The sequence below is a fragment of the Ochotona curzoniae genome, unplaced genomic scaffold (assembly GCF_017591425.1).
Source record: "Ochotona curzoniae isolate NIBS_2020 unplaced genomic scaffold, NIBS_Ocur_1.0 contig_899, whole genome shotgun sequence".
Classification (NCBI taxonomy): Eukaryota; Metazoa; Chordata; class Mammalia; order Lagomorpha; family Ochotonidae; genus Ochotona; species Ochotona curzoniae.
The window spans coordinates 2,532,578-2,557,564 of NW_024466605.1; the positions used below are offsets into that span (position 1 = coordinate 2,532,578).

The 24,987-nt window shown below is 45.5% G+C and overlaps 2 protein-coding genes across 5 annotated transcripts in view; one reads left to right on the forward strand and one right to left on the reverse strand.

Moving 5' to 3' along the window:
• RNF170 (ring finger protein 170) overlaps positions 1-15,218 on the reverse strand; it is a 34,723-nt gene extending 19,505 nt beyond the window's left edge. Inside the window, exons 1-2 of one of the 3 annotated variants that reach the window (XM_040994187.1) lie at positions 15,106-15,218; positions 7,762-7,831 (exon numbers count right to left, since the gene is read on the reverse strand). Coding sequence is in view for 2 of the 3 variants with exons in the window: in XM_040994185.1 (XP_040850119.1) it covers positions 7,688-7,824 (137 nt within the window). In the remaining variant the exon portion in view is untranslated. Of the gene's footprint in view, positions 1-7,687; positions 7,832-14,818; positions 15,012-15,105 lie in introns of those variants that run through there. The other 2 variants (XM_040994185.1, XM_040994186.1) reach the window with 2 other exon arrangements.
• Positions 15,219-15,530: 312 nt separating this feature from the next.
• HOOK3 (hook microtubule tethering protein 3) overlaps positions 15,531-24,987 on the forward strand; it is a 98,051-nt gene continuing 88,594 nt past the window's right edge. For both annotated transcript variants that reach the window (XM_040994188.1, XM_040994189.1), the window contains exon 1: positions 15,531-15,775. In XM_040994188.1, coding sequence (XP_040850122.1) covers positions 15,719-15,775 — 57 coding nt within the window. In that variant the 5' untranslated portion in view covers positions 15,531-15,718. The remainder of the gene's footprint in view (positions 15,776-24,987) is intronic.

Below are 24,987 nucleotides of genomic sequence, written 5' to 3' on the forward strand. Positions count from 1 at the left end.
ACCTTAAATACTGGTGACTATCCAGCTAAATGGCAACTTTCCAGACTTTTTTTTTCCTTTTTAAAAATTTCTTTGTTTTTATTGGAAAGGCAGATATGCAGAGAGAGAGGAGGAGACAGAGAAAGATTTTCTGTCTGATGATTCACTCCCCAAGTGGCCACAACAGCTGGAGCTGAACCAATCCGAAGCCAGGAGCCAGGAGCTTCTTTTGGTTCTCCCATGTGGGTGCAGGGTCCCAAGGCTTTGGGCCATCCTCGACTGCTTTCTCAGGCCACAAGCAGGGAGCTGGATATGAAGAGAGGCCTCTGGGACTAGAACCAGCACCCATATGGGATCCTGGGACATTCAAGGCGAGGACTTTAACCACTACGCTATCGCGCTGGGGCCCAATTTTCCAGACTTTCAGACTATCTTCTTCTCATTTGGAAAAAAAAAAAAGAGGACCTATTTTTCAGAGCATAGGCAAGAACCTTGTTACTAGAAATTCTTTAATTTGGCTTCTTTCCAAAAAAAGTGAAGATGTAGGATTTCTTAGATCTGTTAGAATATCTGAGAAATCAAAGTAGAGCCAAAGAACAAGAACAGCCCAAGGTGTAGTACAGGCAATTAAATATGATTGGCAGCTATGAGTACAGAACTAAAAACTTCTTAGACAACGGGATGATTTAAAGTAAACTAAGACCCACACTAGAATATATCTGGAACATGTGATCATGTTAGCTATGATAAAATGACATGACATTTGGCCTCAAGTTGGGCTAAAGTAAGGTGCCAAATACAGTGGTGGCTCCAGGATATTTGTTGCTACCATATTTTCCAACAATTTATGCTCCTTCTTTGTTTTGTGAAAGGAAAAACTAGAATTAGCAAACATTTAAGTTGTATGCAAGCCTTCGAAAGAGCTAGGAACCTCTGATCTAAGAGGGGAAATGATACCTAAGCCTTGTCACAGAAAGTTTGAATCAAAACATACAAACGTGTGGGCCAGGCACAGTAGCCTAGTGGCTAAAGTCCTTGCCTTGCGCACACTGGGATCCCATGTGGCCACCAGTTCACATCCTAGTGGCCCCGCTTCCCATCCAGCTCCCTGCTTGTGACCTGGGAAAGCAGACAAGGACGGCCCAGAGCCTTGAACCCTACACCCAAATGGGAGACCCAGAAGAGGTTCCTGGCTCCTGACTTTGGATCGACTCTGCTCCAACCATTGTGTCTGCTTGGGGAGTGAATCATCAGATGGAAGATCTTCCTCTCTGTTTCTCCTCCTTTCTGTATATCTGACTTTCAGATAAAAATAAATAAATATTTTTAAAAGAGAGAACAAATTAATTATAGCTGAAAAAAAAAAACACAAATAGAAAGAAATTCTGTTCAGAGACAATGTTCTTGAAAAACAAAATACCACCCAAAGCCATCTACTTATAGACTCAAAGCTCCTATCAAAATCCTGTTTTGCAGAAGAAAAAAATCATTCTGAACATCCTATGAAATCTCAAGGGACTCCCAAATCAGCAAAACAGTTTTGAAAAAGAATGAAACTGTAAAAGCCAACATTCACTGGTTTGAAAATCACTAGAAATCTACACTAGTCAGAAGAGAGTGGTACTGTCATAGGATACAGAAACCAATGGGGTAGAAAGCAGAGCCTAGGAAGCAGCTCTGACCGGCACAGCTGCCATGACTGTGTGTTTGCATCCTGTACCAAATTCACAGAATAGTGGTGTGTGCAGGTGAGACCTTCGGGAAGTAACTGGGTCAGGACAGCTGTGCCTTCATGATAAGCTTAGTGCCCTTATTAGAAGAGACATGGGTGAGCCCGCCACATGAATCTACAGTAAGGAAACAGCCAATCTGTAAACCAGGAAATAGGCTTTGTCAGAAACCAGATCCCGGGCCCGGCGCGGTGGCACAAGTGGTTAAGGTCCTCGCCTTGCATGCCCGGGATCCCATATGGGCACCAGTTCTAATCCCAGCAGCCCCGCTTCCCTTCCAGCTCCCTGCCTGTGGCCCAGGAAAGCAGTCGAGGACGGCCCAAAGCTTTGGGACCCTGCACCCGCGTGGGAGACCCGGAAGAGGCTCCTGGCTTCGGACCGGCATAGCATCGGCCGTTGTGCTCACTTGGGGAGTGAATCATCGGACGGAAGATCTTCCTCTCTGTCTCTCCTCTCTGTATATCCGCCTTTCCAATAAAAAAATAATAAAAATAAATCTTAAAAAAAAAAGAAACCAGATCCCTAATACCTTGATCTCACCCAGCCTCTAGAGCTGTGAGTGGGTAAATACCAAGGCATCCAATCCAGTCCAGTCCATGGTGACTGGTTCCAACAGCCCAAAGACATTGCGCGTTTTTTTTTAAAAAGACATTTATTTTTATTTAAAGGAAGATTTACAAACAGAAAAATCTTCCATCTGCTGATTCACTCCCCAAATGGCCACAATAGCCAGAACTGGGCTGATCCAAAGCTGGAAGCCAGGAGCTTCTTCCAGGTCTCTCATGTGGCTGCAAGGGACCAAGGACTTGGGTCATCCTCTGTTGCTTTACCAGGCTATCAGGAGGGAGCCAATTGAGCAGTGGAGCAGTTAGAACACTAGCCTGTGCTTAAACTGATGCTGGCACCTGCAGCGTATGATTAGGTTCTTGAGCCAGGGCACTGGACATGTATTTGACTTTTGACAAGTATGCCAGGATCACTCACTAGGAAGGCATACTTCCAACCAATGGTCCTGGTAAAACTACTTATCCACATGCAAAAGAATGAAATTGGCCCCTTAGGTTCATATCATATGCAAAAATTAATTCAAAATGTGAACTGAATTTAAGAGTTAAAACTATGCCATTTTTTCCCCAAAATTTTTGGAATAGCCAGTGATTTCTAAGGTGAGGCCAAGAGCACAAGCAAGGGGCTGGTACAATGGCCTAGTAGGCTGGGCTTCTGGCTGTGGTGCTGTCATACCATATGGATGCAGGTTCAAGTCCTGACTACTCCACTTCTGATCCACCTCCCTGTTGTGGTCTAGGAAAACAGAGGAGAATAGCTCAAGTCTTCGGATCTCTGCACCTATGTGAAAGACCCAGAAGAAGCTCCTGGCTCCAGGTTTTTGATCAGTCCAATTCTGGCCGTTGTGGCCATTTGGGGAGTGACCCACAGGACGAAATATCTCTCTTTTTCTGTCTCTCCTCTCTGTAACTGTCCCTTTCAAATAAAAATAAAATAAATCTTATTATTTCTTAAGCAAAGGTCACAACAAAAAAGAGCAGATGGACTTCATTAAAATTAAAAGCTTGGCACGTCAAAGGACATTATCAAAGACTTACAATTCATACAATGTGAGAAAATATTTTTCCATCACGTATCTGCTAAAAATATAAGAATATAAAGGACATTTATATAACTCAGAGACAAAAAGCAAATCTCACAATCTAAAAATGTTCAAAGTAGCCAGTTAGCATATGAAATGATGTTCAGCCTCAGTGATACAAAAATGGAAATGAAAACCACAGCCAGGGTTTAGTCTACGCTCACATCAGAGTACCAGGCTCACCTTGTTCTGTCTGGCTCCTGATTCCAGCTGTCTGCTGCTGCACACCTTCCAGGGCAGTGTTCACTGCTCAAGCAGCTGACTCCTGCCACCCACATGGGCTGAGTGGCCTGAGCTCCTGACTTCCTGCCTCAGTCTCAGCCACTCAGTCATCGTGGGCGTCTGGAGAATGAACCAGTGGGTGGGCTCTCTCGATCTCTCTCCTGTCTCTGCTTCTTAAATACATACATTTTAAAAATTATTAAACCATACTGGGATACTACTTCATTCCCATGAGAATGGCTATCATTAAAAACAAAACAGTAAATAACAAGTATTTGCAAGGATATTGAGAAAATGGGAGCTTCATGTTTTTCTGGTGGGAATGAGAAACAGGGACTGCTGTGGAGAACAGTCTGGAAGTTCCTCAGAAAGTCAAATATGATTGGGGCTGGTGTGATGGCTTAATAGGCTAATCCTCTACCTGTTAGCACTGGCATCCCATATGGGCACCAGTTCTCATCACAGCTGGTCCACTTCTGATCCAGCTTCCTGCTTATGGCCTGGAAAAGCAGAGGAAGACGGCTCAAGTCCTTAGGCTCCTTGCACCTACGTGAGAGACCTGGTAGAGGCGCCTGGATCCTGGATCAGCTCAGCTAAAGCTATTGCAGCTGTTTTCGCGAGTGAACCAGCAGATGGAAGATATTTCTCTGCCTCTTCTTCTCTTTGTGATTGTGCCTTTCAAATAAAAATAAAACTTTTTTTTTTAAAGTTTAACTTAATTGCCATGTAGCCATGCCATTCCTTCTGAAAGCAGAGATTCACAACAAATACCTGTTCATTATTATTCTTTGCACCAGTCAAAAGATAGAAAGCCACATGTCTTATTTAAAAATGAATGGATAAATAAAATGCAGTATATACATACAATGAAATAGGATTTAGTCATAAAAACGATGGGGTTCTGCCACATGGTACAGTGTAAACGCGTTTTAGTTTACATTACAGAGAGTAAGAGGAAGAACAGTCTCATCTGCTAGCTTCCCCCATCAATTCCTTCAACAGACCAGGCCGACACAGGGAACAGGCCACTCAACTAAGGAGCCCGACTGAGGAACCAGCCCCTTAGCCCAGGCGGTCAGCCACTGCGACACAAACAGACTTTGAAAAGGAGAAATATCATGTGATTTTACAAGAAGAAGTAAAGGAGTTAATGGGAGCTGGGAGAGAAGAGATAGGAAGTTATTGTTTGAATGGAAACTCTTTAGTTTGGACTTCACATCAATTCACTCTGAGGGGGAAAAGTGTTTATTATGCAAATAATAAATATTCATAGTGGGGAAATTAGAAAGTAAGTCATAGAAATATTATCTTTACTTTAACAAAAATAACTGTTTTTTAAAAGGCTAATACTTTCTTCTTCATCTCTTTATTTATTCTAACGGAAGCTTCGTATTCTTTATTTCTCCTAGCCACTGGAAAGCATCATTCTATTCCAGGCTGTACTTCTACGAATTCAGTTCTTTCACATTCTACATATAAGTGAGACCATGAAGTATCTTTTCAAGCTTGACTTATTTCAGTTTGCACTGTGTTCACCAGGTTCATCCATATTGTTGAAAATGACAGCTTTGCTTTTCCTTTTAAGCCTTTATTCATTTATCTTCTGAGGCACACTTACATTTATTCCATATCATACCATGCTGCAAAAACATGCAAGCATAGAAATCGCTTTAACATATTGATTTAATTTTCTTTGGCTAGATACTTGCAAGTGTGATTGCTGGGTTATATGCTAATACTACTACTATGCTAATATTTGAAAGGCAGAGTTACACAAAGAGAGAGAGGGGGAATGACAGAGATGAGAGACAGAGATATTCCATCTGCTGTTGCACTCCCTAAATGGCCTCACAGCCAGGCCAAAGTCAAGAGCCAGGAACTCCAGGTCTCCCACATGAGTGGCAGGGGCCCAAGCATTTGGGTCATTTTTCACCACTTTCCCAGGCACATTAGCAAGAAGCTGGATTGGAAGTGGAGCAGGCAGGAGATGAACCAGTACTGATATGTCAGTGTTGCACATTGCACCATAACCCAAGGCTCCTATCTTCCACCTTTCTGGACACAACTATTCTCACAGACGTTAGCTATTCTCGCAGTGGTTTTAAACTGCATTTCCTTGGTGAATAAGGGGTGAACAACATGCTTGCTAGCCATTTGTATGTCTTATTTGGAGAAATGCTCCTTTATATACAGGCCTTCTTTTTTTACTTGTTACCTTTATTGTAGGAAAAGATAATAGCAAATGGGCTTGGCAAAACAAGAGTGGACACCCAAAATGGACCCAGGTGTTCACACTGGTCCTTCTATCCATGGGCCTCAGCAGCTCTACCATGGACCTGGTAAGAGTCTCTCACAACACCAAGTTCACTGCTTGGGTCACGTCCACAGCTTCAGGGCGTTCCCTCTGCTGGCCGGGAAGGCTTCCCTTAGCACTACCACCATCAGTTAATGCCCATCGTGAGGATTTTGCTTAGGGTCCTGTATGCATCTTCCACGTTCCCTTCCTGTACCATCACGATCCTGGCAATGAATTTCAGATGCTTTATTGTGACCTTGGATTTCAGGCTTCACTTTGCAGAACTCCTCTGCTCATTTTATAATCAATCTGTTTTCTTGCTATGGAATTGAGTTCCTTGTACATTTTAGATATTAACCCCTTATCAGAGATGTACAATGTCCTAATATTTTCTCTGTGGCCTACTTCACTCTGCTGATTGTTCCCTTTTCTGTGCTGAAGTTTTTCAGTTTGATGAAATTCCATTTGTCTGTCTTTGCTTTTGTTACCTGAGATATTTGGGGTCAAGTACAATAAAATCATTCAATCCATGAACATGTGAAATCATTTTATTTACCTGTGTCTTTTTTAAAGGATTTTTTTTAAAGAGCAGAATTATAGAGAAAGAAGGAAAGACACAGAGGTCTTCCATCTGCTAGTTCACTCCTCAGATGGCTACAATGGTCAGAGATGGGATGATCTGAAGCCAGGAGGTAGGAATTTCTTCCAGGTTTCCCACATGGCCCCAAGGACTTGGACCATCCTATGCTGCCTTCCCAGGCCATCAGTAGAGAGCTGGACTGGAAGGTGAACAGTCACAGGTGGCAGTTACGCTTGCTCCATCACAACACTTGCTGTTTTAAGTTTATTTTTATACAATTTGTTAAAATCATGCATGTAAGCGTTTTTCATAATGCACATTTTTATGACCTCTTCAAAGCATGAATTTCAAAGCATTTTTAAAGTTTTTTTTATCTTGAGAAAACTCTCTATTTATTTAAATATTTATTTTTATTGGAAAGTCAGATATATAGAGAGGAGGAGAGACAGAGAGGAAGATCTTCCGACCAATGATTCTCTTTCTAAGCTGCCACAACGGCCAGAGTTGAGCTGATATGAAACCAGGAGCCTCTTCCAGGTCTCCCACATGGGTGCAAGGTCCCAAGGCTTTGGGCTGTCCTCATCCACTTTCCCAAGCCACAAGCAGGGAGCTAGATGGGAAGTGGGGCAGCTGGGATTAGAACTGGAGCCCATATGGGATCCAGGCATGTGCAAGGCGAGAATTTTAGCTGCTAGGCTACTGTGCTGGGCCCAAATTTCAAAATTTTTTAACAGTATAGACTATTCTCTCTCTTTTTTTTTTTTTTAAAGATTATTTCTTTGGAAGTAGAATTACAGAGGTAGAGAGAGAGAGAAAGAACGCAGTATCTTCCATTCATTGGTTTATTCCCCAGATGTACACAAAATGGCTAGTGCTGGTGCAGGCCAGTGCCAGGAGCTTCTTCTGGGTATCCCACATGGTTGGCAGAGGGCCAAGTACTTGGGTCATTGTCCACTGCTTTCGCAGGCCATTAGCAGAGTACTGGATCAGAAGTCACCAAGATGTAAAACCTGTGCCCCTGCAGGATGTCAACGTCATGGTATTCACCTCGCTGAGCTTAGCACCAGCCCCATAAACTTATTTCTTCTTTTTTCTACAACTTTTTTGCATACCTCATATATGTCATCACTGAGATCCTGTTTTGCATACCAAGCATTACATATCAGTAGCAGTCAAAGTCCATGTCTTGGGGAAACATTTAATATTTCAGTTCTTTTGTCCTTTATTCTCACCTGAAAAGTGCATATACCAGGGTAGCAATCAAAGCGAAACTGACCACAACTGCCACAAGTACTTGGTCACTTACTCCTTCTATCACTGAATCATCATCCAATTTCAAACTTTGAACTTCGCCTTGATATTTGGCCATTCCAAATCTAAAATACAAACAAGACAGAAGTTAAAATTAACACAGTGGAAACATAAAAGGAATTTAACTGACTTGTAATAAATTTGTGTTTTGAAAGTCAGATATACAGAGAGGAAGACAGAGAAGATCTTCCATCCGTTGATTCAGTCCTTGAAAGGCTACAACAGCCAGAGCTGAGCCAATTTGAGGCCAGGAGCCAAGGAGCCTCTTCTGGGTCTCCCATGCATGTGCAGGGTCCCAAGGCTTTGGGCCATCCTCGACTGCTTTCCCAGGCCACAAGCAGGGAGCTGAATGGAAAGCAGGGCTGCCTGGATTAGAACCAGTGCCCATATGGGACCCTGGCACGTTCAAGGTAAGGACTTTAGCCGCTAGGCTACTGTGCTGGGCCCATAGCATCCTCTTAAGGTAGGTTGCTTTAAATCCAACTCCAGAGGTGATGACATCAATTAGTTCTTTAAAATTTCCCAGGCACAATATTTTGAGGATTATAAAATTCTGTTTCCTTTAAGATGAACAGTGGTTATTACAGTTTATCATCCACTTGATTTTTTAGAAAAAAAGATTTTTAATAACCTTTCTTCTTCAAACTTAGCTCCTTTAATTTTAATAATAAAGACATTTTTCTGGCCCAAGTATCATTTTCTTACTCCTAAGAGCCAAAAAACTCCCCAAATACATTAGATCCTTCTTCCCCTCTCATAGCAGAGTGTGTGTCTTACAGAACTACCCTGTATGAACGGGAGAAAATACACATTGCAGCCTTCAATAGATATTCTTGTATTACCCAGCATATGCCCTGCACACAGTAGGAGCCAACAAACACTTTTTGCAATTAGAATGTTAGTGATTTAAACAGTAAAAGACATTTATATTATATGACTTTTATTATCAACACTAAAACTATTGGAATTAAAGTTGTTTGAGAAACTAAAAACGAATGGCATCACCTGCAGCCAAGTTCAGCTGCTGGTTCGCCATTCTTTGGACAGCTGGGACTATGGAATCATTACAAAGCTGCACTTGGTCATGAAGACAGAGGGAAAGGCAATGGGAAGCCCCGGGCTCTGCTCTAAGCCAGGAGGACATGCAGTGGACAGAAGGGACAGAGGCCAACCACACTGCAGCCTAAGGAGCAAGATAAGTCTTCAAAGACACATAAGGCAGAACTAAAGGAAACACTCAAATAGGTATAATGTTAACAATTAAAATAAGTTTTGCATTTATATAACGAATTTTGTCCAACACCACTAATCAGAGGATTCTTGAGCATCAAAGTCATCTGAACTGGCTGCTAGTAGGAAATGACCTCTGATGAACACCTAAACTAAGAAATAGAGCAAAGGCAGCTTGCCTCAGCTTTACACGCAGTCCCAGCCTGACATCAGGAACTCGCCAATGACAATGTTCAAATATCCATCATGAGGGCAAACACCGGGGAACTCAGGGAAAGGGGCCTAATGTCAGCCTTTGTATGCAAAAGAGAAATCCCCCAGTGAAACTCCAGAGCCTCAGAGAATATGGGGATGGGCCATGTGGTTAGTTCGTATTATCCTCTTGCAGAAGTCACGGCTGTTGTGAGAAGTCCTACCATGACAATTACCTGCATCAGCTCAGCTAACCAAAATGTTCATCCCCATGTCAAGATCCTTACTGAAACTGACTAGTGCAGAGTGGTGTGATTTAGACCAAACCAACAGCAGTGACGGTAACTGTCCCAATACAAGTGTTGTAATTACTACCACTCATATTGTCCCCTATGCTATGCCAGTTTCACTACTTTCTTTGTATTTTTGTTTACAAATACGTTATATTTGTTTCTGTGTCCTTCCAGATATAATCAGCGGTGATATATCTGAATTCTACTGTATAAGTTTGGTTACCATTATGTATATATTACTTCCATGCAGTCACATGTCCTTAAAATATTCCATGCCCAAAGATCCACCATACTTCAGTCCTGTGCAATGGCTTAGTGGCCAAATCCTTGCCTTGCACATGCCAGGTTTCCATATGGGCACCAGATTGTGTCCTGGCTGCTCCACTTCCCTTCCAGCTCCCTGCTTGTAGCAGGGGAAAGAAGCAGAAGATGGTCCAAAGTCCTGGGACCCTGTACCCACATGGGAGACCTGCAGACAAGGAGGTTCCTGGCTCCTGGCTTCAGATTGGCTCAGTTCAGGCCTTGTGGCCACTTGATGAGTGAACTAACAGACAAAAGATCTTTTTGTCTCCTCCTCTCTTTATATCTGCCTTTGCAATAAAATTAAGTAAATCTTTAAAAAAAAATCCAGGTTACTTAACATTGGGTGGCCACATGTTATTTGTATGATTTTACAGAAGTTCTTAATGCTGCTAAGAGGGGCACAGGTGTCACCTGCTTTTTTTCTTACCATGTGTAAATCCCAATCAAACCTAGAACTGTCTGTCTGGTGGAAACAAAATACTGTTTGATCTATGTGTGCAGGACTTTCATAGTACAACTTTTGTCGTAGTTTTTCTCTTAATAAAGAGAGGAAACTGTAGGAGAGAGAGCCTCAAAAATGAGGCAACCTATTCAGTTTGGAATAAGCTCATCTGATTTAAGATTATTGGGACTATTCAACAAAAAGAAAATTTCCTACTTGAGGTGACATGCTACTTCAATCTTTAAATTTTTAAAATTATTTTTATTTACACAAAAGGCAGAAAGAGACAGGCAGAGCACCTACCTAAATGCCACAATCTGGGACTGGGTCGGGCCAACTCCAGGGACTAAAAATTCCATCCAAGTCTCCCACATATATGGCAGAGATCCAACCCCCTGGACCATCACTTGCTGCCTCTTAGGGTACATATTAGCAGGAAGCCAGAATGGGAAGCAGAGCAGAGTGCTAAACCTGGACTTCAGTACTTGATGAGGGCACCTCAAGTGCTTTAACTGCTATGCCCAATATCCATGCTGATATCTCAATTTTGAAACTAAATTTCAAAAGCAATAGGCACTTTGGTACTCCGACTTCCGTTTTCCACCCAGTGCTTGTCTAGAATAAGACAGTGTGGCTGATTTTGTCCCACTGCACAGGCTCTGAAGCCCAAGCAGGGGCTTGTTGGACAGCAAATTAGATCGTAGCTCCACTTCACTTGAGCTCTCAGGATTTCCCATTTTTCTACCAAATGAGAAATCCCCAGTTGAACTTGTTTTCTTCAGTTCCTTTCACTATATTCACTGACTCAGAGCTTCCAGAATAGAAAACAGTCCACCAAGACAAAAAGCAGAGGCTCATGTGGCTGGGAGTAGGGAGCTGGCCTGGGAGAGCCAGATTTTCACCTTTCCAGGATACAGTTCTACATTCTGAATTCTTTTCGAGCATGGAATACTTTGACAATAAAGTAAAGCCAGCACTTGCTTCAGCCCTTGAGATGCAAACCAGGCCTCTGACATGCATTCATATTGCTTCTTGCTGCCTTCTGAAGATCTCAGGGAAAGGCAAAGAGGCACTTGCTAAACACTGCCACCAATGGCCAAGCTTTCTCTATCACAAAGTCCTTTCCATCAGGAACTACAACTTAATTCCTTGAGCAATACACAGGATTTTATGGGTTATGAGAGCTAGCGAATGCCATTTATCTGCCACCCAGAAACAAAGTTACTGCCTGTAAAGAATACCTATCTATATTATTTCATGGAATTCTGTCAAACACAGAAATAGAGTTCTCAGTACTGTTTTGAGCTTTATAGAAGCATACCACCATCCATCTTGGAAACCGGGTGGCACAACCGACAAGAGCCTAGGGAACTGGATTTGTTGTTGGTTAGTTGGCTAAAAGCTTTACTGAGTAGCTTAATATAGTAAGGAAGAAGCATAAACTTTGCAGTTAGACAACTGTGTACTAACAAGAAGTTTCAGCCTCAGCCCCCTTAAGTGTAAAATGTAGACAATTAGGTTGGACCACACCAAGCTGCCACTTTGTCACCCACTCAAACTCTTCTTGCCCCAGGACCCTAAAAGCAGCTCAACCTCCCCAGCTCCACCCCTCAGAGGTTCAAATATGACCAATAAGACCTGCTGTACCCAAGAATAAACTGGTTGCAGAAATACACTGCAGGTAGCAGCCCGTGTTGCAGGAGCAACTTCCAGCTCTCCTGCCTGATTGCTGCTCTGGCCACAGCAGGCTCACACTGGCACACTGCTCTGGCCACAGCAGGCTCACAGTGGCCGACTGTTCTGGCCACGGCAGGCTCACACTGGCACACTGCTCTGGCCACGGCGGGCTCACCCTGGCACACTGCTCTGGCCACAGCAGGCTCACACTGGCACTCTGCTCTGGCCACAGCAGGCTCATCCTGGCACACTGCTCTGGCCAAGGCGGGCTCACCCTGGCACACTGCTCTGGCCACGGTGGGCTCACACTGGCACACTGCTCTGACCACGGCGGGCTCACACTGGCACACTGCTCTGGCCACAGCAGGCTCATCCTGGCACACTGCTCTGCTGAGTTCTTTCACCTCTGCTGACGCCGGCTTCAATCAGTAGTTTCCCGTGACACTGAGTTTAGGAGATGATGAAGATAATGCATTTACCCTATTGGCTGGCACATTTTACAGACTCAGTAAATGGGTGCTGTAACATTATGATTACTGTTATTAACAACTGTCAAGGAAGTGGGATACTTAGCCTTGCCTTTCCCCACAGCTGCACTATTGAGCCTTTCAAACTCCCTTTAATCAAAGCTCTAAGGTATTTGTTCCCTGGAATGTAGGCCACCTGTAGAAACATTGCCACACGAGACACCACAATTTTCACTTGATTCTGATCAACAGCTGTAGACAGGAACTGGCCTCCAACTAACCAGAATAAGAAGACAACTAAATCAAGCTCAACTCCCCTCTCCCAGGCCTTCTCCAAAACTTACAGGGAAGGAAACACATACACAGAAAAAAAAAAAAAACAAGAGAAAAACAGGAAATTCAAGGAGTCCCTTAAATGAACCAAAAACAAACAAACAAACAAACAAAACAGTGTTTTTTTCACTCAAGCCTTGGTAGAAACCTCTGATGGACATACGGCTTCTGGGATTGTACCTCTAAGCAGCTTTTAACATAAGGGAGCCACAAAATGATACCAAGCAAACCACAACATCAGGGGTGAAAGGACTGCGCATATGCAGACTTGAAAGAAGAGGCTTTGGGTCAGCTGGCACAGCCTTGAGCACCTGGGCAGCCAGGGGCAAAGGCACCTCCTACGCCACAAGTCCTTCCACGGAAGCCAGTAAGACAAGCTGCCTGCAAGTCAGGCTAACTTCTGTAAACATACACTTAGTGACTTCCTTCACTTGCCTAACACGGATGTAGGTCATGAGAGTTACAGCCATCCTACAGAAACAATTCTGCACACAATGCAGGAACTCTGGTTTGACAGATCCACGGGCAGTTGCAACACCTAGGAGGGAACTTCAAAAGTCTCCTGGAACAATGGAAATCAAAGTATTGAGTTTGCCATGGCTCACTAGGCTAATACACCACCTCCAAATGCCAGGATCCCATTCAGGCGTCAGTTCCTGTCTCAGTTGCTCCACTTCCCATCCAGCTCCCTGCTTGTGGCCTGGGAAAGTAGTCAGGGATGGCCCAAAGTCTTGAGACCTTTCACTCATATGGGAGACCTGAAAGAAGCTCCTGGCTTCTGGCTTCTGGCTTCAGATTGGCTCAGCTCTGGCCATTGTGGACATTTGGGGAGTGAACTAGTGACTGGAAGATCTTTCTCTCTGTCTCTCCTTTCTCTGTAAGTCTGCCTTTCAAATAAAAAGAAATAAAATTAAATAAATAAGTAAAAACCTCTTTTGGAAAAAAAAAAGTTTACTGTGTTGCAACGTTTTTTTCACAGTACTTGGAAAGTATGCATTATGGGGAAAAAAAAGTGTTATGTGAATTTCAAAACACTTTCTCTGCCAAAAATGAACCTGCACTTCTCTATGAACTTTTGAAGTACTCTTCTATTACAATTTCTAAAGGTTCCTTGGCCCCTGGTGAAAGGAATATTTGAAAAACCACTGAAAAGTCTCCTGGCCATTTGTTTTTACACTCACAACTGGATAAATCATCTCGTATGGACTGTTCACTAGGGCTGGGTAAGGCATCATCAGAAATCAGAAGTGACGCAATGCTGCTCTGGTTTTTGGAATAGTCAAGGAGAAAAGTTACGGTTAGCAGGAATAGGGAGCAGGAATAGGGACGAAGGTTCCCAGGAACTGCCAACCAAACTGAAAATGTGTCTCAGAAAGACTATAGTTTGGGGTTGTCTGCAGGCTCCAAGAACTAACCAACGTCCTAGGACTCCAAGGACTGGCCGAATGGAGTGCAAACTCCAGCAGGTTTGCACTTTCGCACCCAGAAACAAGGTTTACAGTACTAGTGTGAGCAGCCCAAACCGGAACCGAAGAGAGTAGACAATAGATACAATGTTACATCCACACAATGGAATATCAGACAATACTGAAAACTACCAACAGCTAGGCACACATTTAAACTATTATTATTGTAACACCACCCAAACCCCATAATATTGATGCCACAAGTTTCAACATAACCAAAGGAAAAACTGTATTGCATGCATATACACGTGCGATGATTCCACCAGTCAAATTCGGAAGGGAATTACGCTAGGAAAGGCACATGCCGCTAGGAAGTGCACAGCTCCTCAGGTTGCTGGCAACGTGTGTTTCTATCGGGGTGTTTTATTAACTGTTCTCTACACACGTATGTCGTATGCACTTTTCCGCAATGCCACAACGCAAGACTCTAAAAGGTGAGAAGGGGATGAATCCAATGCCCCGCCTCGCCGTGAAGGGGAAGCTGGCTCCAAACAGGAGGCCAGCCAGGCCCAGGCCACCGACGGGGTCCTCCCGGCTCGGAGAGACCGCACACAGCCTCCGCTATGAGAAGTGAAGTTGTCAGGGGTTCGGGGCTCCGAGCCACCCCGGGAAGCAAAGCAAGGCTCCCCTCACCGCCGGCCGAGCCCACCTAGCACCTCCAAGACGCCCAGCAAGCCCGTTTCCACCGCCTCCCGGCGACTCCGGACGGCAACGGGGCCCGATGCCGGGGTCGAGCCCCGGGATTCCTGAAGGAAACAGTGGGGTCTCGGCTCCGATCCCACTCGTCCGCCCTGAAGAATCTGGGGCAGCCGGGAAGCGACCCCGGGCAGCGGCGCCCGCCCTCTCGCGGACCAGATCCGGAGGCGTGGCCGGCCACGCGCCCCAGGACGCCCGAGGCCGCGGCCCGGGTGGGTGGGGAGGAGAGGGGGCGCGTACCTCTCCACCGCGGAGGAGCTACCTCGCCAACTCCCGGTGACAGAGGACAGAGCCTGTTTCCGGGGACAGCCCCGCCACCCTTCCCGGGCGAACACCAGCTGCCTCCAGTCTCATGGGGTGGGGGTGGGGGAGTGTGGGCACCGGCGCACGCGCACTGCGAGCTTCCGTGAGGGCCCGAGCGGACGGCCCGGCCAGAGACGGGCGCGCGCGCGTCGCGACACGCAGCGAGCTGCGGCGGGGGCGCGCGGCGGCGGCGGCGGCGGCGGCGGAGCCGGGGACGGGCCTGGCGGAGCACGGCTGCGCGCTGCGGCTCGCCCGGCGAGCGCGGGTTGTGGGCGGGGCTCGGGGCGGGGCGCGCGCGGCGGGCGGGCGCGCGCTCGCGGGGCCGCGCAGAAGGAGGGGCGCGGGGGTGACGGTGCGGAGCGGCTGCCAGCGCCGGGGAGACAGCAAGCGGCTGGCCCCAAAGGAGGCGGTGAACCAGAGGAGAGGCCAGGTCGGCTGCTGCCGGGACCCTCCAGACTCCATCCCGACCCTCGGGCAGCAGCGGTTTTCCTGGCCTTGGCCTGGTGGAGAGGCGTTGCCGAGCCCCGAGCGCGGTGGGGGGAAAAAAAAGATGTTCAGTGTGGAGTCGGTGGAGCGGGTGGAGCTGTGTGAGAGCCTCCTGACTTGGGTACGTGGTGGCCGGAGGGGGCGGTGGGAGACGCTCGCCGCGGACCCCGGGCCGCCTTTCCGGCCTCGCCCCCACCCTGTGCCACGCGCGTCCCGGGGGGCGAACGCCGCGGGCGCCGTCACATCCGGGGCCTGGGCCGCGCGGGGCCGGGGATGCCTCGGGGGGCCGGGAGAGAACTTGGCCGGGGCCGGGGTGTTGGCTGCTGCTGCCGGGCCGAGTCAGCCCCGGAGGAGGCTAATGATGGGGTGCGGCGCGCTGGCCGCCGCGGCCGGGGCGGGGGGTACACCCCGATGCGCCGGGGCTCGGGACCCGGCTGACGCCGCTGGCTCGCAGCCTTTGTTGTCATGTCCGCGAAGGACGGGCCCTGCCGGCTGCAGCGGAAAATTAGAAGTTCCTTTAAAAAGGGAGGGCGGGAGGGACACCCGGCCACCGTGCGCTGAAGATGACCAGACGCATTTTGGCCGTTAGGAAGCTGGCAGTGGGGCGGTACTTAGGCGACATACCGAACGTAGGAATGGTAACGTGGATTTTATTCGTATCTGGCCATCGGTAGAACTCGGGGGGTGGAGGGGGGCCTTTCTGGAGACGGTTTTGCGTATGCTCAGTTCTGAGGTCAGCAGCTATGCTTTCAGGAGCCGGACACTCAACTGCTTCCGTGTTTTCTCTCCCCTCCTGCTGGAGGAGTGCTCCTTTTACTCAATGACCTTTCTAAAATAACACGCGAATGTATTTATGGAGGCGACTGCAGCGTCTGTAGTCAGTTTGCAGGTACAACACTAATGTCAGAGAAATTCTGTTGAGTCTTGGGTTCCGCCTTCGGATCCCTGGAGGAGGTGATTGTTCTGCTCAGGTGTAAGCAGCTTGCTACAAACCTCAGCACAAGATAGTCTGGAGTTTTTAATTTGGTGCTGTCAGGAATCAGATCATGTCCTGGGCAACACAGGATATGGTGGTGCCTGGTACAGTAGTTTTCTCTGAGACCATAAGAATTTCAGATAGGTCTCAGAGATATATAGCTAAAGTGGAATTTACAGCTCTGGTGGGTTCTGGCTTCTAGAAAACATGTTGCATAATGCCCCATGGTTTGCCCAGCCTGAGGAGACAGAGGGGGAAGTATTTGATGTAGTGGAAGGTGCAGCATTGGCAGATACTGTAACCAGAAGGCTAAGAATCTTTAGTTACGTTTTAATTCTACTTGTATCGCAGTGTCAGAAAAGAAGCAAGCAGGAGAAGCCGGGGAAGCTGATTGCATCTGAGCTTGGGCTACGCTGTTTAACATCTAGAAAGGAATTAGTGCAGTTGGTTTGAGTGAAAAATCAGAGGTTTGAGAAGCAGACTATATGAAAGAGCCAATTTAGGGTCTGATCAGATGTCGGCTACAGAGGATACAGGGTACACTTGGTGACATTCACTAGTCTCATGCGGGGAAAGTTCTGGAAAGGAGAAAATGACAGTGACCCAAACAAGTACAATTTTAAGACTTGAGAATACTTAATATTTGAAATGTTTCAAAGCTGAGTTAGCTGCTGGGTCTGTTCTCTTAGTAAAAAGCTAAACATTTTTGGTGAATAGTGCTTAAAGTAGCTGGACATGTGCACTTGTAAAGTCTGGTAGCGTCTCATGCTAAAGGCCGGGTAAATAGTGACACAATTCCAGGACCAATTGTGGGGGAATTATCTACAATTATACTTACAAAAAAAAAAAAAAAAAAAAGACTCCCAGTCAGAACAACTTACTCTTGTTTTACGTAAACTTCTAGTCAATGTGCTTGTGTGATTTTCATCAGGCGATAAGCTAGAAATGACTTCTGACTGCACCAGGCTGCAAAATACTGGCAGCTGTCGGTGACAGAAAGACCCAAGAATTGCACAAGTTCAGTCCGGGTGATTGAGCCTTCTGGTTGTTTGGGAACATAGTCATGAAGCTCCGAGTGTCAGTCGTTTTTGTTTCCGCTGGGTAGCATGTGTTTTAAGATTAGAAATTCTTCCACTGAAAACGGTGGAAACAGCAAGTGAAGGGATGACTCTTACTCACTTCTGGAGAATTCAGTTGTGTGGAACTGAATCTCATTGCCCCAAATGCTAGATAAATTGCCATTGTATCAAACAGTCCAAGAACCATTTGTTCCACATTTTTGTTGAAAGAGGAATACTTATGAAAAGACAGAGTATCATACTGCCCATGGAAAACATTTTAAGCTTAAATTCCAAATCCGAGTTCATGCAGTAAGCAGGTTCAGCAGGATGTACCTGAAAATCTCCGCCACCCCCCAGCCCTGCCTGTCGAGCGTAATGTCTTGAACTGTACACGTATCACCATGAAAATACCTCATTTTCCCAGACTTTAGAAACTAGAAGACAAAGAACCTATAATGTTAATGACAGGAAGCCAAGTGAAAAACAGAGACATCGCATAGGCTTCCCTGATAGGCTGGGAAGCCTAAACATGTTCTCAGTATTTTCTTGTTACTTATTTGGCAGCCTATAAAAGGCATACAAGTGATGATCAAATTAGGGAGGGTGTACAGACTGTGTGGCATCTCCCCCATTCCATTCTTTGTGCTCTGCCAGGGCCATGCTGCGATGTCCTCTGATGGGATGAAGTCAGTCACTGACTGGGGAGGCTGTGATGGTATATCGGGTTAAGCTTCCACTTGTGACACTAGCACCCATGTCAGAATGCTGTTCTCCACTTCTGAACTAGCTCCCTGCTGAAGCACTTGGGAAGCAGCAGAGGATGGCCTAAGTACCACCTGGGAGCCCCAGATGGAGTTCTGGGCCTTGCACAGCTGGCATGGCCATTTGGGAAATCAATCGTGGCTATAAGATCTCTCTCTCCTTCATTCTGTCACCTGCTTTTTAAATGAATGAATGCATTTATGGAAAAGGAATTACTGGTATATAGAAGTTAAAAAGTCACATTGAAAAATATAAGATCAGTATAGCATGACTCTTAAAGGAGTACAGATTCTGATGTTAAGACCATCTGAGTTCAAACCTTAATTTTGTTTCAAACTAATTGTAGCAACTTTTTAAAAAACTTGTTTTGGTTTTTATTGGAAAGGCAGATTTACAGAGAAGGGAAAACAGAGGGGCGAGATCTTCACTGGCTGGTTCACTCCGCAGATGGCCCACAAAGCCGGAACTGAGCTAAGCTGATACGAATCCAGGAGCTAGCCAGGAGCTTCTTCCATGTCTCCCACAGCCTGACTTTGAACAAGCAACATTGTACTTTTTTGATTGTGTTCCTATTTAACATTAAGATTGCTACCAGGGCAATAGTTCTCATGCTTTGGATTTAATTGACATGTTACTCTTAGTGAACTGGGGACCACATTTTAATGACTACTGCTCTAGAGCAGTGTTTTGCCTCTACCTGCTAAAAGCCAAAAGCACTTCCCCAGTTTTAACAGCTAAAAATATCTTCTAGGAGCATAATGACCCCTGGTTCAGAATTCCTGCTCTCTCGATCTAATCCCAGGTGATCACATGCTTTGCTTTTAATGCTTGGAACATGGAAGAGGCAGGTTGGGTTCTATTGGTAGAGCTTCTTGGAATTCAAAGACCTGACCGTTGAGGTAGAAATCTATGCCTTTGTGCAATTGGTTGGTGTTATCTTTCATTTGTACGGAACTGCTATCCTGAAATACCCCGTCAGTGTTAGTTCAGAGGACTAAGTAATTTTTAAAAATAGAGATGTGATTTATTCACCATAAAATTCATTCGTTTAAAGTGTACAATTCTCTTTCTTTTTTTTAGTGTGGTCACAGGGTATGTAATTGTCACACTCGAAGAACATTTCTGTTACCACAGAAAGAGATTGTAGGGATAAATTTTTTTGAGATGTACTTCAGCTCCATCTCAAAGCCAGAAGAGAGTGTCTTCTAACCTCATGAGCAGCCATGCACCTCAAGGGCTAATACGAAGAGAATAATTGAGACCCATAGGGGCAGGCAGCTGAGAAGGGCCCAGCAGCTGAGAAGCTCACAGTCCACATCAGAGTGCTTGGTGTGGAGGCCTGGTGCTGCTCCCAGTTACAGGTTTGTGCTAATGCGGATCCTGATGAGCCCCAAGAGTGGGTCCTTGGGATCCACATGGACAGGTCTCAGCCCCAGCTGTTGAGTGCATTTGCAGAGTGAACCAGTAGGTGGTCCTGTAAAGAAAGAAATTTTTAGCAATCAAAATAAAATTTAGCTCTGTGTCATAAGACAAAAGATGAATTATGCATAACCCTTGATTCTTAAAATTAGGTTCTTCTGATTAACCAGGGACAATTGTTTGATCTTGCTTTCTCATATTTGGTAGTGAGTTGGATCTGAGGATTGCAAATGCCAAACCATTGCCCAGCTACATCATAGTTTCTGGATGGATTTGTTAAAAATAGGTTCCTGGGCCCTGCACAATGCATCAATTGGTTAATCCTCCACCTTCAAGCACCAGGTTCCCATGTGGACACTTTCTTGTATCCTGACTGCTCTACTTTCTGTTGCATCCACTCAACCACTAAAACAGAATGTTACAATCACCAGTGACAGTCACAACAAAATTTTATTATAAATGAGAGGCAAGGCAACCAACCGACCCGCCAGCCGGGACAATACTATACTCCTTACCGGGGTGCAGCCCCAAGCAGTACAATTACAAAGTTTTAAACGGGGCAGTTGGACGCAGCATCAAGGGTGGGGTACAATTTACAGCAGCTCGAAAGGCGAGTGAGGAAGGTTCATGCATTCCTTGCTTATCTCGGCTTGCCATCCCCTGTCCACTCTCCTCTGGTCTGGCCTCCAATTTGGCGCCACCTGTGACAACCAGAACCCTGATCTTGAATTATCTATGGGTTAATAAGGCTGGGGCCTTGACTTACGAGGATTGGGGCCACCGGCACTAAAGGTCGAGTTGGCCATTAGGCCAACAGTTTGTTAGCCAAGCAAGTAAAGTACAAGTTACAAAAGCAAAAAGAATTGCAGTTATCAGCGAGCCGTGTTTACTCCATTTTTATTTCAATCCCACATTCCATCCAGCACCCTTTGTGGCCTGGGAAAGCAGTATAGGATGGCTCATAGCCTCCGGACCCTGCACCCACATGGGAGACTGGTGAAGGCTTCTTGTCTTGGCTTCATATCGACTCAGCTCAGGCATCCACTTGGGCAGGGATTAGGGAGGACCAGCGGATGGAAGATATTTTTCTTTTTGCTTCTCTATATAGATCTGCCTTTCCAATAAGAATAAACCTTTTTTTTTTTTTAAAGTAGGTCCGTGATTTTTGTGCATACACACACACACAGATTCGGTAGATGGAGTCAAGAAATGTATATTTTCAAGATGAAAACTTGCCAGTTAACCCTTATGTACACCCACACTTAGGGAGCATTGCTTTAGACTTTTGAAAACTTTTAATGTGCATTTATTTTCCCATTTAGTCGCTAAGCTTCCACAGGGTGTGTTTCCACAGTCTTTACATGGAAGAACTGATGAAGACAGAGGAGATGGCTAAAAAGGTGCGGACAGTTACTTGGGACACCCGTGTCCTGTATTGAACTGCTGTTTCAGTCTCAGTTCTGCATCTTATTACAGTTTCCTGCTTGTTGGTCCAGAGGCTGGGATCCTGCCTTTGAGCTCTCCAGCCCCAGGTGTTGCTAGGCCTGGGGAGCTTGAGCTAGCAGATGAGAGATTTCCTCTCTCTTAATCTCTGTCATTCAGATGTAAGTAAATATGTAACAAAGCAGCGGGCATCTTTTAAAAAGAGGATGAAGCTGATACATCCAAGGTTAAGTGGCAGATGAGGAGGAAGACTGGGGGTTAGGATTAACTCAGGTGTTAGCCAATTGTTCCCTGAGGACCTGTTCTGTATGGGGCATTGTGCTGGGGTTCCTGGAGGAAAGGGGAAAGGGCCTCCCCACTGCCTTTGCTTCTAATCACACCTACAAGGCTCTGGGCTTTTTGTTTGTTTTAATGAGCTATTCACATTGCAAGTGTGGAATGCAAACAAGGGCTTGCTTCTTCTAAAATAATTACCACCCTCTAAGTGAGGAGATGGTCCAGATAGTGCGGGGTAAAATTTAAGACCGTTCCTGAATGTTTATTTGTTCCATGTTTTTGCTTAGTAATTTTTACTGAATTTCTACCATGAAATTAGGTTAGTGTCAGGGTCTGGCTTAGAAGGCCTTAACCTCTTCCAAATAGATAAGCAAAAACTACTTGCTATGAGGTTCTTTAAGATAATTTGCTTCACCTTTGCTGCCATAACCAACACTACTCATAAGGCTCTGCTATGTAAGTATGAGGATGCTACTGACTATACTTGTTACTGCTTCTTTTTAAAAATAGCTTTTGGTGATTTTTTTCTGAAGATTTATTTATTCACTTGAAAAAGTGACAGAGAATGAGGTCTTCCATCCTCTGTGTTCCTCCTGAGATGGCCATATGGCCAGGGTTGGACTGGGCCAAAGCCAGGAGCTGCATAGTCCATCCCAGGTCTCCCAAACAGTTGGGCCATCGCCCATTGCTGTCAGAGGCGTATCAATGGGGAACTGGATAAAAGCACAGTAACTGGAGTGCAGACGGAGACCCAACCTGCTGTGCTCCAATGCTAGCTCTGTTATTATTTTAAAAAGGTCTCATTGCATTGGAGAGTGATGTGTGCTGGTGGGACGGACTGAGGCTGCTTCTGCAGCCTTGCTAGCTGGGTTCACCTGAAGCTGGACAGATGCATTCCTTAGCAGATTAAGACCTGAACATTGAACAGTACAGCTGCCTCAAATTCTTGGAAATTTTAGAATGACTGACACTTCTGAAGCTGTTAAAAATTTTGAAATGGTGTTTGCCGGCAGGTTCCCAGAAGATGATAAAGAGTGCCAGGAATACCTGACACCCCTCCCATTGTTCAGAGCAGGTAGGAACCAAAGAAATAGAAGCAGTCAGTTACAAGAGAACAGTTTAGAGGTAAGGGTGGAAGCTGAGGGTCGCCAAGTGACCATTGATCTAATTGGTGGCACGACAGTGTTACAGGGTGTGAGTGAGATCATGCCAGACAAGTCTAAGGTGATTAAGGAAATCAACACATGACAAGTCCATGTGACAGTCCAGTCTGAATGAAAACCCTGAGAAGAGCAAATGGTCATGACCCTGAAGTCCATCCGTTAAACTGAAGATATATGTCCCAGCTTCCCCAGCAATGTAAGTTGCCCTAAGAGACAAGTAATGAGTAACCTGGACACACTTACAAAGCTGCAGACATTCACCTTTCCCTGGCTCCTCTGCCCACGGTCCACTACTGCTAGGCCTCAAATCTCCTGGAACTCTTGATAGTACACAAATTAGAAATACAAAGCATCTTAGCATTAACATCTTTACTGTCCTGCCCAAGGAGTGAAAAGAGGGTGAGGAATACAGACACACAGGGGCCATGCTCAGGAGCTCCATGTTCTCAGAGTCTGTCCATAGGAAGTCAGAGAGCAAGCAGATACTGGCGCAGCCAAGAGTTGGAGTGCTAGAGATGGAAACACTAGACCAAGAGAGCAAGCCACCCCCTATCATGTGCCTTTATGGGGGCTTATGAGGGGCCTGGCTATACAGCAGTATTATACTGCCCCCTCTCAGGTTCAGGTAATAGGTGGGCAAAAGGGACCATATAAGTAGCTTCCAAACTTGTGTCCCTGAACTGGCTGACTATCCACAGCAATGATGCTGTGTTGACAGCTGCAACAGAGGCAAGAACTTGGTTATCCCCACCATTGGGGAGCGTTTGATGTGAAGCATGGCAGCAACCTTGTTTCTTGTCTCACATGAAAGAATTTTCATTCAGACAACTCTAGTTTGCAAAGCAGGATATTTAGAAAGAGGAGGGGAAAGGGCTTCTGCCATAGTGGCAGAAAGGGGCTCCAAGGGAGGAAAGACCTGAGGAGATCTAAGAGAGAAAGGGGGACATCTCCTCACATTGTGGCAAGAGGAAGATCCAAGGAAGGAAAAAAAAAAAGCCCTGATAAAACAGAAGAGATGGTGTGTCTCATTCATCATCTCAGGGAGTCAAAGAGCAAAACAAAACCTCATTTGCAGTGAGCAGCAGTGTCTTCCACCTGGTCCACAGCTAAAGGCCATCGGAAGGGTGGAACTGGTGACTTCCTCCTCCCATTCTGATGATAAGCTGACAGCTTTGACAGAGACCCAGAGATGAGCTTAGTGTGGGCTGCGCCTCCTTGCTCTTGTTAGGACAACAACTCTGAGATAGCGATTCTGTCCTTTGGTTCTCCTTCCAGGGAAGAACACACCTTGAAAGGTTAAGACGGAGGGAGAAGTACAGAAACCCTAAGTGCCTAGTATCCCGTGCGACTCCTCACACACCACCGTGACAGACACTGTGGTTACAACCAGTAGCCTCCCTGTGGTTACTACTGGCAGCTTTTTTTTTTTAATTGTTATTAACATTGTATTATGTGATACAGTTTTATAGGCACTGGGGATTCCCCTCCCATACCCCTCCCCCCATGGTGGATTCCTCCACCTTGCTGTATAACCACAGTTCAAGTTCAGTTGAGATTCCTTCCTTGCAAGCATATACCTAGCATAAAGTCCAGCATCTTATTGTCCAGATAAGTTCAGTGGCCTCTTGGGGAGACCTTCTCTGGTCTGAAGATAGGGCTAACAGAGTAAAGTTCCGGTCAGTTAAAAGCCCCCAACAAAACCTCAGTATCAATATACAACATTATGGAATTAATTGACATAGTATTGGGTAAACAATATGTTAAAAATAATGCAAGTTCCATTCTTCAAAACATCTGGGTTGTACTGGCAGCTTTTGATAAAGACATTGCTTCGTGAATGTAAATGACTTCATAGATATGTGATGCAGAGAAGTGGATACTCACCTGTTTGTAAATTGCTACATTATGAAGGCATTGTGGTTATTTATCAAAAATCCTAAAATACTCAGTTTGACTTCGTTCCTAAACCAGTAAATAAAAATGTATGTAGGGTGATATGTGAGTGTTGCTTTCAATGTTTCTGTTGTCACTGGCTAGCATCATCTCTTCTGTGTTAATCCTCTAATCCTTTCACCATACAATAGGCAGTATAAGCTATACAGTGCAAGTCTCATGGCCTCATTCTCCTGCTTAAAAATCCCTTGTTGCCCTCATTGCTCTTAGAGGGTTTCTCAGCATCCTACGCACTGTCTTTCATGTTACTTTTCTCACTGTTGGTCTCTTAATTCCTAGA